The following is a 14,082-nucleotide window of genomic DNA, read 5'->3' on the forward strand; positions in this document are numbered from 1 at the left end:
ACTTTTCCAAGCAGTCAGTACTGAAATTCGAACAGCTCTCTGGTATAATGGTAAATAAACATTGCCACAAACTGTGTGTGTGTGTGTGTGTGTGTGTGTGTGTGTGTGTGTGTGTGTGTGTGTAGGGCTACTAACTCACTTCTTGATTTTTGCAACCTGCACTTGCTTTGATCTCTGTACCTCATGCTGTCCTCTTGAATTTTTTATTTATTTATTTTTCGTACAAATACATTTCCTCTGTCTTTTACTCCTTGATTACCTGCAGCCATCTACTGCCTGGAGCACACATCTTTTGATTTTGATCAATGCATCAGCAAAATCAACAACATGCAGTTAAAAGCTTGCGTGGCCTCCTAAATAATTTGCAGGAATGAGGGGAAAGTGACCCCCAACTTCAGCTTCCTGTTCGTTAGGTACAAAATAAACAATTATATTCTAAAAACTGAATACACATTGTGCTATGAAAGCACTTTTAGACTGTGGTCTACTTTTAGACTGTGGTCTAAAAGTACTTATCATCTGTTTAGCTGTTATTGGAGACATTTTTCAACAAGGATAAGAGAGGGAATATTTTTCATTATATTAAAAATGCTAAGCATTATTGAATCATTAATGCAGTAGGTAATTCTCACAGCTGAAATACAAATTTAGGTCGTTTTCATGAGATTTTTGTGTGCAACTGTATAATCTTGTTAAAATGCCTCTGAAATGCATTTATAGGGATAAATGGGAGAATGACTAGATAAGATGCAGCTAAATAAAGAAACAATTTAGACATAGCGTGTGTGTGTGTGTGTGTCTTCTACTATTTGTCTGGAACCTTTTTTTAGCCCCATCATTACTGTTTCCTAATAAAACAGGCTTTAGTATAAGCAATGAGAAGGATCAGTGAGCTCTTTAAGCTTTTTGTTTGCGTTACTTTGGCTTTGGTCCTGCACCGTGCCTGTATTTGTCTAATGGACTGCACTAAATCTTGGACAAAGTGAAATCATGTCCTCTTGGCCTTTTAGATCTTAGAAGCTTTACTGGAAACAGATCGGAGAAAAGCCTTACATTGCTTTTGTCACTTTTTACCCTTCTCTTTTCTTTTGTCTCCTTCAAATAGATGATCATAGTAAATTCTATTTAAGGTCATTCTTCTGAGACTAATCCCAACTCTGAGGTTTAGTATATACATATATGTGTATATGACTTTACACTTGGCTAGTATTTAAAAACAGGGCTGTTGCATTTTTGATTCTGATTAGTCAGAAGGTGGTGATTTGATTTTCCTTGCAGTAGTTCCAACGGCAAGGTTTATATTAATGCACTTGTTCTAATATGTTATTGTTCACTCCACGGTACACACTCCATATAAACAGATGGGGAAAAAAAAACAAACAAAAAAATGTATAGTTGTTGATATGGTGAAGTTTTCTGAGTGGAGATGTTTGTTTAACATTTTTGTAAGGAGTCTCCAGTGTCAGAGGTAAAGCTGTAGCTTGTAATTTTTCCACCGTGGGAAAGTCTTCACGAGAGAATGAAAGGGAGGCTGGAGCAGGAACGACTGTTTGTAGTTGTTAGAATATATGTGATAAGCTAGATGTGTTTTTTATGTAAATAAATAAATGTTAGTGTTGGCAAATTGCTGTGGTGTAAGAGCAAAAAGACACTTCATGACATTTAGAAAATAATCAACTTTACGGCAGTGAAGCATCACATCACCCCGTCTTTGATCATTTTCCTATAACGGCATGCAACGTTGTGTTTTATTTCTTACATATTGATATTGTAGGATCATTTTTAACACTCTGTATTGCCTGATATACTCTACAAATATCAGAAATCTTTACTAAGAATGTTTTTTTTTTTTTTTTAAACTAATAGCCAATTTTATTTAGTTAATACTTAGAGTACATTAAAAGTAAGACAAAGCACTGTAGCATCTTTTTCCCCAAATACTAAAATCTGTGTGTTCCAAAGTGTTGATTATTGTCATTTCACAGTCACTAATGCCTGATCGTTATTCTCTTAGCACGTTTCTCTCTATGTTATGTGTTAGCTCAGTAGGAATATTAGTGAATGATGATGAAATCCTGTTACATGGAGAAATCCACATAGTATTTATAACAGTTGGTAGTGCATGTACATATATAAACTAATTTAAATCCTTTATCAGGACCGTAATGTAATATTGCCAATAAAGCATGTCTAGATGTAGTTATGTATAATTAAATTGAAATGAAATAGAGAACCTTTTGTCCATTTGTAATTTATCAGACTGGTGTAGAACGTGTGTCTGGTTTTATATGTAGTACATTTGCAGAGCTATGGATTTGAACAGGGTTTGTGACCGTGGTACACACATCCCACGCCTTCTATGGCCCAGATACGTCTTACAAATGAAATATGAAATTAGTCCCGCATGAAATTACTCTGGGCTTTTTTTCTTTTTTAGCTCACTATTTCTCGAACTTGCATTATGTACCTCTGATATTTCAATCTCTGCACTATTGTTAACCTTAATATTATTCCTGTACCTGTAGCAATCACTGCTTGAGTATTGTCAAGGGCAGGGAGGTGTTTTATTGGCTTGAATTAGTGGAAATAGTTGCACCTGAATTTCGTTGATGGAACACACGGGATTGACCTGTTACACTAAATCAAGAGAGGCTATTTCAAAAAAGCCCTACTTCTATTAGCTTGCTTTGTGGAATACTCTCCAAGAACATCATCAACAATAATAATAACGATATAATAACAAAAATAAGAACAATAATAATGTTGCAAGATCAACAAGACCATTAACAATATAACATCAACAAAACTAACAACTTCATAACATCAACAAGACCAACAAGAACCGCAGCAATAATAATATAACAAGATCAACAAGACCATCCACAACAACTGCAACAACACAACGTCAGTATGAGCAGCAACAACCACAACAGCAATATAACATCAACAAGACTACCAACAACACAACATAAACAAGACCAACAAAAATAATAACAGCAATACAGCATCAACAAGACCAACAACAATAATAACAGCAATACAGCATCAACAAGACCAACAACAACCACAACACTATAGCATCAATAAGACCAACAATGACAACAACCACTACAATATAACACCAACAAGACCAAGACCATTATAACATCAAGACCAGCAAAAATATAACATCAACAAGACACCAACAACCACAACAACCTAACGCCAACAAGACCATTAACAACAACCACAACAGCAACATAAAGTCAACAAGACCAAATACAGCAATATAACATAAAGATCACCACCAATAACCACAACAATATTAACAAGACCAACAACCACAACAACAGCAATATAACATCAACAAGACCAACAACAACCACAACACTATAGCATCAGTAAGACCAACAACAACCACAACAGCAATATAACAACAACCGCACCAATATAACACCAACAAGACCGACACCATTGTAACATCAAGGACAACAACAACCACAACAACATAAAGTCAACAAGACCAAAAACGGCAATATAACAAAAAGATCACCACCAATAACCACAACAGTATTAACAAGACAAACAACAACAACAACCACAACAACATACTGTCAACAAGACCAACAGCCACAACGGAACATCAGTAAGACCAACACCAACTACAAAGCAATACAACAACAAGACACCAACAGTCACAACAACATAACAATAACAAGTGTATGGAGTCAAAAGGTTCTCAGCCTTGTTTCTAACCATGGTTTTATATACTGTGTATATTTTAGATTTTGCTGAAATAGTAAAAGAAACATTTTTGGCTTTTATTTAGGGTCAGATGTGTTCTGTCTGTAAGCACTGACTGTCGTGTTGCCACGCAGGCGTCTTTTCCCCATGCTGGGTGAAAAGCTGCTGTAAGCAGGAATTCTGACCTGAATTGTGATGGGTATTGGAGACGGACAGACGGAGAAGGAACAGATTCGTTGCCTTATGAAAAGCCTTTAAAGCTGCAGACCTGATTTCTGGCCTGGAAATCTGGCTTTAATATCAATGAAACAAAAGATATAAGCTCTCAGTGTTTCCCAAAACCACAGCCAGTCGGCTCAAGCGTCACACTAAGCTTTATGAAGTGGAGTAATACCATTAAAGGTGTTTGGGAATGTGACCTGAGTCACTGCTGCTGTACGGGAATAAAACGTATTAAAGATGTCTGTAGAAATATTTTTATATTGTGATGGTGGTGTTTGTTTTGTACTGTGTCATCATCAGAAATCGATTCAGTGAGAAAACAAATTAACCTTTACAGTCCTATTATCTTCCTGCAGTGTACACGGTCTGAACATATCACTTAATGATGCTCCGTGTGTGTGTGTGTGTGTGTGTGTGTTTGTGTTTATTCTCAGATCATGTCTGCAGCTGATCACAGACTGCCCTCCTTCAATCCAAGAAGAATTAGACCTCATTAGTGCCCTTTCTCGACTAGAGGACTTTGGGGTTAAAGTCCTGCCTTTACAAGGTAACCTCTCTCTCTCTCTCTCTCTCTCTCTCTCTCTCTCTCTCTCTGTGTTTGTGTTTGTCTCCCTCTCTTTCATTCTATCTCTTTCACTCTATCTTTCTCTGTCCATCTCTCACTGTCTCTTTTTTATTCCTGCTTTCTCTCTATCACTTCTGTCTCTGTCTTTTTGCCTCTCTCTCTCTCTCTCTCTCTCTCTCAAAACCTCTCTCTCTCTTTCTTTCTTTCTCTGTGTCCATCTCTCCATCTGTCTCTCTCTTTCATTCATATCTTTCTCACTCTTTGTCTTTCCTCATTCTGCCATCTGCTGTACCACTTCTTTGTCGTTTGTCTAACCACCTTTTTTACCCGATCTTCTGTCTTTCATCCCATCGTCTTGTCTTCCAAGTCTTTTTATTTATTTATGTATTTTTTACTTTTGTCCTGCCACCAGCTTTGTGTCAGTGAGGGTCAGACTATAACACTTTCATCTGGAACGCTTAAACAAGCACTGAACAGTGAGGGTTTAAAAAAAAAACCTCCCTCCTGAAGGTAGGGGAGGAAGTGGAGGAAGTTCAGTAGAGTTTGAAATAAAGTCAGAAGCATTCTCTGGAAGTTTCTCTCAAGTGAAAGCAAAGAAAATTATCATAATTGCTCAGGACTATCCAAGAAACGTCATTAAACAGCAGTTGTCAGAGTGCTGAATGAGAGTGTAATTTGTGTGTCTGTATTGATGATGTAGTCTTTGTTTGAATAAATGGCCGTATGGTCAGTACTCACTGTTTTTCTTTCTCTCTGGCATTTTACTGGTCGAAAGGCCATTTTTTTTCCTGACATGCATAAGAAGAATCAGTGATTCTCTTGAATTTTATGAGTAAAGTACAGAAATTACAGCGATAATGTGTTCCTACTGAAATGGTTTAGGATTCAATGAGATCCATCATCTTTGACATTACTGATGTGTATTAATCTGTTCTCAGGAGATCTCTCTCTTTCTCTTTCTTTATTGTCCTTTTTTATCCTTCACTGATTGATTGCGCACTATTGAAACATTAAAGAGACAAAGAGGCTGCTCTCTGAGTTTAGATTTTTTTATTTTTTTTTTATCTGTGAAACGATGGACTGGAGGCGTTTTCACCACTTCGAAATAAAGCTTTCTGTTTTTTTTTTTATTATGGAGTGAAATGTGGAGCTGTCAGAGATGTGAAAAGGGACAGCACTAAAAGGAATGAGATGATGCATTTAAAAAAAATGTAAAAAATGTCTGTGGCTTGTAGAGACACAGCAGCAACAGACTCTTCTGCTTCTCTTTATCTTTCTGCCTCTTTCTTTCTCCCTGAATTTTAAACCTTTTTCCGTCCGTTTTCACATAGTGGAGATGGATAGAGGACGACGTGAAGGCTAAAAACATCCTCACACAAACACATACTTTAACTTTGGGTAACAGTGTCTTAAATTACCCACAATGCTGTTTGAGTACCTGCTTTAACCCTTGATTCATCTCTACTTAATGAGAGCGATGCAGCAGTGCTGAAGTCCTTTAGTCTGTCCATCTGTCTCACCTCCTCATCTGTACACACTCTCCTCAAACACTCTTCCAAAGCTTCAACTTTCATATATGTTTGAAGGAATCTGAGAAACACTCCAGACATTTAAAAACACTCCACTTTAAAAAAAAAAAACCAAGTTATTTAGCGAAAGGAAAACATCTGCTAAGTTTTCAAGGGATCAAAAATATTGGAACATGTGACTAACAGGTGTTTGATGTTGCCCAAGTGTGCCCTGTTAGAATGATTGTTTAAACAATTAATAGCTCTGAATGTCTACTCTTGCATTTGCTGTTAAAAAGGATAAACCAACATGAAGACCAGAGAGCTGTCAATGGAAGAAAACCAAGCCATTTTGAAACTGGGAAAAGAGGGAAAAATCTCTCAGAGCCATTGCACAAGCATTGGGCATAGCCAATACAACAATTTGGAATGTCCTGTAAAAGAAAGAAACCACTGGTGTACTAACAACCAGACATGGAACAGGTCAGTGAAGGAAAACAACAGCAGCTGATAACAGAAACATTGTGAGAGCTGTGAAGAAAAACCCAAAAACAACAGTCAGTGACATCAACAACCTCCACAGGGCAGGAGTGAAGATATCACAATCCACTGTTCAATAAAGACTCCGAGAGCAGAAATATAGCGGAGATACCAAAAGGTGGGAACCCACTCATCAGCAGTAAGAATCAGAAGTACAGATTGGAATTCGCAAAGAAATACAGAGATGAGCCACAAAAGTTCTGGAACCAAGATTAACCTCTACCAAAGTGATGGAAAGGCCAAAATGAGAAAGAAAGGATCTGCTCAGGATCCAAAACATATGAGCTCATCATTTAAGCATGGTGGAGGTACTGTCATGGCTTGGGCTTGCATGGCTGCTTCTGGAACAGGCTCACTAATCTTTACTGATGATGGAACTCATGATGGTAGCAGCAGAAGGACTTCAGAAGCTACAGAAACATTCTTTCCACTTTACAGAGAAATGCATCCAACGACCCAGAACACACTGCAAACACAACAAGGGACTTCATCAGGGGAAAAAAGTGGAAGGTTTTAGACTGGCCAAGTCAATCACCAGACCTTAACCCAACTGAGCAGCATTTCACCTCCTGAAGAGGAGACTGAAGGGAGAAACCGCACAAAACAAACAACAACTGAAAGAAGCTGCTCTACAAAAGCATCACAAAAGAAGAATGCAACAGTTTGGTGATGTCAGAGAGTCGCCGGCTTGATGCATTTATTGCAAGCGAGGGATATGCAGCCAAATATTAACTGTTATTTACTTTAATTTAATGTTCTTATACTTTTGCTCACCTGGTATGGTCTGCCACCAAAGGTGTCACTATGACGTCACTATTTTTAGGCAACAAAGAGCGCATCAAACAACACACTACAGCAAATTACATCTTAGCAAGTGAAAATGTCTTGAATATAGTCAAATCTGCCTAGCATTTCCTATTATAAGTTTACAATAAACCAAATATAAGATTATTAACCTTATTTCTAGCCATTTTTACTTGATTTCAAGCTTTTAATTTTCTTATTCTGTTGGCAGATCATTTTTTTTCTAGAAATAAATACTTAAAATTAGTAAAATGATCTCAATAGAACAAGACAATTTAGCTTGAAATTAGTAACAATAGCTAGAAATAGGTTGAATAATCTTATATTTGGTTTATTGTAACCTTAAAATAGATTCTTCTAGCTAAATCTGACTTTATACAAAATATTTTCACGTACTATGATGTCGTTTTTGCAGTGCACGTCAATTGACAGCCACACACAGGCTAGACATTACATTTTACATCTTTAATGCTTTTTTTGACTGCATTGTTAATGATGAAAGCACATAAATCAGTGCAATAAATGTCTAAAATTATAAATCTGTATGTATTATGTACTATTTAAGGATGAATTGGTTCTTAAAATGGTCTGCTGTGGATGAGCTGCTGAAATGGCTGATGAACTGAGAACTCAGAAACGATATATAATGCATAGTTTAATGAAGATAAAATCCTAGCTTAATGGAGGATGAGAGAGAGATTTAACGGCAGTCTGCGATGTTCAACTCTGGCCTCAGTAGCGTCCGAAAGCGAGTTGGATCTGGATTAACGTTCTTGTATAATATAACTTTTTGTCTGTTAGTATTATTAAAATGCACATGCATGATAGACAGGCTCATGTAATGCACAGTTTGCAGCGTGGATCATGATGAGTAGATAGTAATGTGAAAGCCAAATTTTAGCATTCCTCATAATGGTTCTGTTAATAGTGATGTTTTGATAGTATTGCTTCAATTCTTATGACTCTACTTGGTGTAAATATTACATCTCTAGCTAATGACGTTTAGTGGTTACTATAGAAATGTGTAGAATTTGAGTTTACCAGTGAGGTGAAAATTTTGTTTATGAAATGAAATAATATGGCTTGACCATGTGTTTGGTCAAGTTCGGTGTGTTTTGGTGATTATGGATTATGGTATGGATCGCTGAATACAACTGATCATTATAAAATGTTGTAAAATAATCTGAATTATTGGAAAGTTATTAAATGTTAACTCTTCTCTCTGTTTCTGTGTCTCTGCAGTGCGATTGCGTGATGACCGCCTCTCATTGATAAAGGAGTGCATCGCTCAGTGTTCCACTGCCTATAAACAGTCCACTCTGCTGCTGGAGCTGGCCAGGTTGCTTCGGGTCTCGGGTAACATTCACACACCTTCCAAGACGTACAGCTATCATTGCAGTTATGACTTTCATCTCCGTCGCTGAACACATGCTTTAAAATGCAGTTGCCGAACCCACCCGTGTGCATTTCCGAGGTAATTTCGTTGTGATAGCGTAACTGTCATGAGCGACGTCGGGATAAGTTTACACGGCGTCGTCTCGCTGTCCTCCAGCAGGATTGTCACGCTGCTCAGGTACACACAGCGCAATCTGATGCAGCTGCTATGATTCTCCTGACGCACTTCTTTATTTGTACAAGGGATAAGGCCAGAGAGACTGACAGCTCATTTATAGCTCATGTATAACATAATGAAAAAAAGAATGCAGAATAAAATGTGAAGCTAAACAGAAAGAACAATAAAACACAATTAAAAGGAGACGAATTTCGTGTTTCATCACCTAGGGGAGAATAGCTGTTTTTTATTAAAATATGAAATCTGTTAGGTCTGCACTGAATACAGAAAGGGGAATAGCACAATGCTATTAGTAGTATTACACAAAGAGGTAATACTGCTACTATATATATATATATATATATATATATATATATATATATATATATATATATATATATATATATACACACACACACACATAATTGGCCATAGCATTAAAACCACATAACGTTGATTATATTGTTACAGTGGCACCTGTCAAGGGGTTGGCTATATTAGGCAGCAAGTGAACAGTCAGTTCTCGAAGTTGCATTTTTGCTGCATTACAGAAACGAGCCACAGTGACATCTGTCAGGTTTCCCCAGACCCCCACACTCTTCTAATTTGCTCGGCTTACACTGAAATTTGTGAAAACACAGATGAATATAGAAATAATCTTATAGACCACAGCAGCTGAGGAGCTGTTCCCTGTGCACAGAACTCTGTTTAAGTAGAAGTCATAAAACGAACTGTGTACACAAACTGCACGAGTCAGGCATCAAACAGCCTTTGAGCTAAATCGTTTAGTATTTCCCTTATTGCGTGAATTTTATTCGAGTCAACAAACCTATGATCCGTAAACCTTAAGCGTGTATCTGCAGCTTTCCAACACTGGAGGAATACAATGGAGTAAAGAACAATGTTTTGTAATACACATGCACCATTAAACTATGAGTAACAAAAAATACAATTGTTTCTGAATAGACAAATTATCCAAATGTGGAGCTTAATTTACAGAGATGTGTTCTAAATGATCGCCAGCAGCTGCCCTTCTGTTAACTGACTTCCATTATACAGTAAGTGCCTTTAGAGTAAACAAGTTGTTCACTCTTTTCTCAGCACTGGGAAATGTATTTATGTTCTTGTCCATGGGAATCGCTGTATTGCTTCAGTTTTAACTCTGTCAGTGAAGAACACACGTGTGTTTGTGTATTTCTGTACAGAAAAAAAAAAAAAGCCATGCATCACGAGACAGTGCAAAAGCCCCAGACGCAACTGTCAGTCCATGCTGGGAAAACTCCGCAAGATGGTCATGAGACGTAACATCAACCCACGCTTGAATCATCTGCGCGGACTGTTTAGATTACTGTTTATTGGATTAGTTTGTGTACAAAGAGATCAGAGTGTCTCACAAAGCGCTTCAACCAACGCGCTGCTCATCCAAGAATCTATCAGGGGAGATGGAAATTATTTTATTGCCAAACAAATTAATATTTTGGAGCCGTGCTGTCTCCCCAGGCTATATTTGGAATACGTTAGAGACGGATGATCTTCTGTGATGACTCTGATTCGGGCAGAGACGTTCATTTTTATTATCTCTGTAAAGAGGATAAAATATCCAGCTCATAAGCGCCCACTGATGATACATGTTTATTAGTTTACAGCATATCGAGTTAGGAGTCCATTATGCAGAGGAAAAGATTTGAAAGAGAATTGATTTTTCAGTCCAGTCCTGTGCTGGTTCTCTTAGTGCCATCTGATGAGCTGATGTCATGTTTGCGTTTTGTGTGTGTGTGTGTGTGTGTTTATAGGTGGTGATGAAAGCCAGAGAAAGGGTAAAGTCCTCACGCTGTTGGCCGAACAGGCTCTACACAGTCACGACTACAAAGCCTCCTACATCCACTGCCAGGACCTGATGGCAGCAGGCAGGTTTAAGTTAAATTATCTTCAACTTATTGTGTGAAGTTACTGTTTTCCTGGGAGAAAAAAAGAAAGTGTGTTTTGTTGTTAAAGTCTGCAAATTAGAGCAAACTCATTTTTTTGCTCTCAATGTCCCATGTGAATTTGTTTTTTTTCAAAAGCAAATTTTATTCAAGTTCATTCTGACCGGACCGGTGCTTATTTACTCTTTTTGATAGTCTTGGGTTGGTGTAAGATTTTTCAAAAGTGGTACAAAAATATATTTGTACAGTCGGGTCTATAAAGTATTTGGACAGTGGCACAATTTCCATAATTTTGCCTCTGTAAACCACCACACTGGATTTGAAATGAAGCAATGATGATGTGATTGAAGTGTAGACTTTCAGCTTTAATTCAAGCTGCTGAACGAAAATATTTCATTGGCCGATTAGGAATTACAGACTTTTCATTTCTTTACAGAGTCCCTTCATTTTCACAGGCTCAAAAGTAATTGGACAATTGACTGATAAGCAGTTTCATAGCCAGGTGTGGCCTGTTTCCTCATTATTTTATGACAAATTAAGGAGATAAAAAGTCTGGAGTTGATTCCATTTGTTGAATTTGCACTTGATAGCTGTTCACGAGAACTCTCAGTATACGGTCCAAAGAGGTGTCGATGAAATGAAGGAGGCCATCATTAGGCTGAAAAAAAAACAAAACAGACCAGAGAAACAAATCAGAGAGATAGCAGAAACTTTAGGAGGGCCAAATCAACAGTTTGGTACATTCTTAAAAAGGAGGAATGCGATGGCAAGCTCAGCAAAACCGAAAGGCCTGGAAGACCACGGAAGACAACTAAAGTGGATGATCGCAGAATTCTTTCCTTGGTGAAGAAAAACCCCTTTACAACATCTAACCAACTCAAAAACACTCTGGAGGAGTTATGCGTATCATAGTCAAAATCTACAATCAAGAGATGCCTTCATGAATGTAAATACTGTCTGTTTACCTCAAGATATAAACAACTGGTAACACTCAAGAACAGAAAGGCCAAATTAGACTTTGCTAGAATACATGTAAAAAAGCCTGACCAGTTCTGATGCAAGATTAACTTGTACCAGAATGATGGGAAGAGAAAAGTATGGGGAAGGAAAGGAAGGGCTCATGATCCAAAGCATACCACATCATCTGTCAAACATGTGGAGGCAGTGTTATGGCATGGGCATGTTTGGCTGCCAGTGGAACTGGGTCACTGGTGTTTATTCATGGTGTGACTGCTGATGAAGTAGCAAGATGAATTCTGAAGTGTATAAAGCTATACTTTCTGCTCAGATTCAGTCAAACGCTGCAAAACCGATAGGACGACACTTCAGAGTACAGATGAATAATGTAATGGATAATAAATGTTCTTAAATGAACGATGACTGCAACCCAGTTGAGCTGCTTTTCACTTACTGAAGACAAGACTGAAGGCAGCTGCAGAAAAGGCCTGGCAAAGCATCTCAAAAGAGGAAACTCGGAATTTGGTGTTCAAGGCTTCCAGATTTCAGGCAGTCATTGACTGCAAAGGATTTGCATCTAAACATAAAAAATATTTTTTTATATTTGATTGGTAGTTTGTCCATTTACTTGTGAGCCTGTGAAACTCTGTAAAAAAAAAAATGGCTGTAATTTCTAAACAGTTAAAGCAATGTTTTGGTTAAACCCATCAAATTAAAGCTGAAAGTCTACACTTCAATCACACCTTGATTGCTTTATTTCAAATCCATTGTGGTGGTGTACAGAGGCAAAATTCTGAAAATTGTGTCACTGTCCAAATACTTATGGACCAAACTGTATAAGTGTAACTATAAACAGATTTTAAAAAAGTGTTATGAGTCAAAAAATCCTTGGCAAATTGTTGTAGTGTAAGAGGAATAAAACACTCCGGGAAAATAATCAATATCGCCCTGCTCTTGATGATGATGGGTGATTATTATTATTTAACTATAACAGCGTGCTCCCTTACGTTATTAAATAGGTAAAGCTTGTTTTAAAATAAATTCTTAAATAAAAGAGTGCAATAATATTTTGTGTACATACTGGACCCATAGAGCCTTATAAATCCTAAAGTATCAACTCAGAACATATTTTATTATTTTATAGTTTCATTTTTCAATTATTGAAGTTGGGATTAAACCCATTCAATTCAAGTGACCGGCTACTACTAATAATAATAATAATAATAATACTAATAATAATAATAATAATAATAATGACAACTTTCATAATGGTTATTGTACAGTAGTGGAAAACAAAATAAAAAAAAATAAAAAAAAAAGAGGACCACCTGGCTATGCTTCACGAACCCCACTTTTTTTAGAAGCATGCACCTAAATGACTTGCCTGTAGACTACATAATGAGCATTACGAAGTGAACATAAAAATAAAGAGGTGGTGGCGGTGCTTTGTGAGCGGAACCTCATTAAAAAGACCAAGTAATACAACGAAGACCAGTAAAGCTGCTTAATTAAAAAGGCTGAACAAACAGTAGCAAGCAAGGCAGGCTATACTGCTGCAGTTAAGGCTGAATTACAGGCTACAGTCTTTCCATTTTTTTTAACAAAAGTGGAATTCAACTCTAAAATGTAACGCACTAAATTTTTAATCTAACATTCAACATTTACTCTGAAATTCATTTAAGAATTTATTTATTTAAAATGCTAAAAATTTACTGTAACGTTTAAAACTCTGAACATTTGCTTTAACGTTGTCAAATTTTTCTCTAACATTCATCTTAAATTCATTCGTATTTAATTCAGAGAAGCCTTAATCATAGCTGAAGTGGAGTTTCTGATTTCATCTGGGATTAAAGAAAATATGAGAGATACAGTTTTTAATAAAATAAAATTTGATTAATAATGATTAATAACTATAAAAACGATGATGATGATGATAGCTGTCTTGACAAGACATGTTAGGAGTATGACACCTCTTTTAAATTTTTTTATTTTTTTATTATTATTATTTTTTTTTTTTAAACACACATCTGTGACTCTTTATCATTAGCCTACATTGCAGATCAGAGATGGAGACAGGTCTGGGGTCTGTGGAGTAGTTTGAGTGATCACAGTGCAGCAAGCAATGCTGTGTGTATATGTGTGTGTGTGCGTGTGTGCGTGTGTGTGCGTGTGTGTGCGTGTGTGCGCGTGTGTGTGTGTGTGTGTGTGTAAAACGCTGGATAGCGTAGCATACGGAGAGAAACAGAGAGAGCGCTAATCTCTGATTGCTATCGGCAGAAATCTCAG

General features: G+C 37.1%; 1 protein-coding gene across 2 annotated transcripts in view; it reads left to right on the forward strand.

The window, feature by feature from the left end:
- nbas (NBAS subunit of NRZ tethering complex) overlaps window positions 1-14,082 on the forward strand; it is a 189,463-nt gene that overhangs the window by 79,211 nt on the left and 96,170 nt on the right. For both annotated transcript variants that reach the window (XM_026918524.3, XM_026918525.3), the window contains exons 31-33: window positions 4,380-4,492; window positions 8,605-8,718; window positions 10,708-10,821. In XM_026918524.3, coding sequence (XP_026774325.3) covers window positions 4,380-4,492; window positions 8,605-8,718; window positions 10,708-10,821 — 341 coding nt within the window. The remainder of the gene's footprint in view (window positions 1-4,379; window positions 4,493-8,604; window positions 8,719-10,707; window positions 10,822-14,082) is intronic.

This window comes from Pangasianodon hypophthalmus, chromosome 30 (genome assembly GCF_027358585.1).
Source record: "Pangasianodon hypophthalmus isolate fPanHyp1 chromosome 30, fPanHyp1.pri, whole genome shotgun sequence".
In the NCBI taxonomy this organism is placed as follows: domain Eukaryota; kingdom Metazoa; phylum Chordata; class Actinopteri; order Siluriformes; family Pangasiidae; genus Pangasianodon; species Pangasianodon hypophthalmus.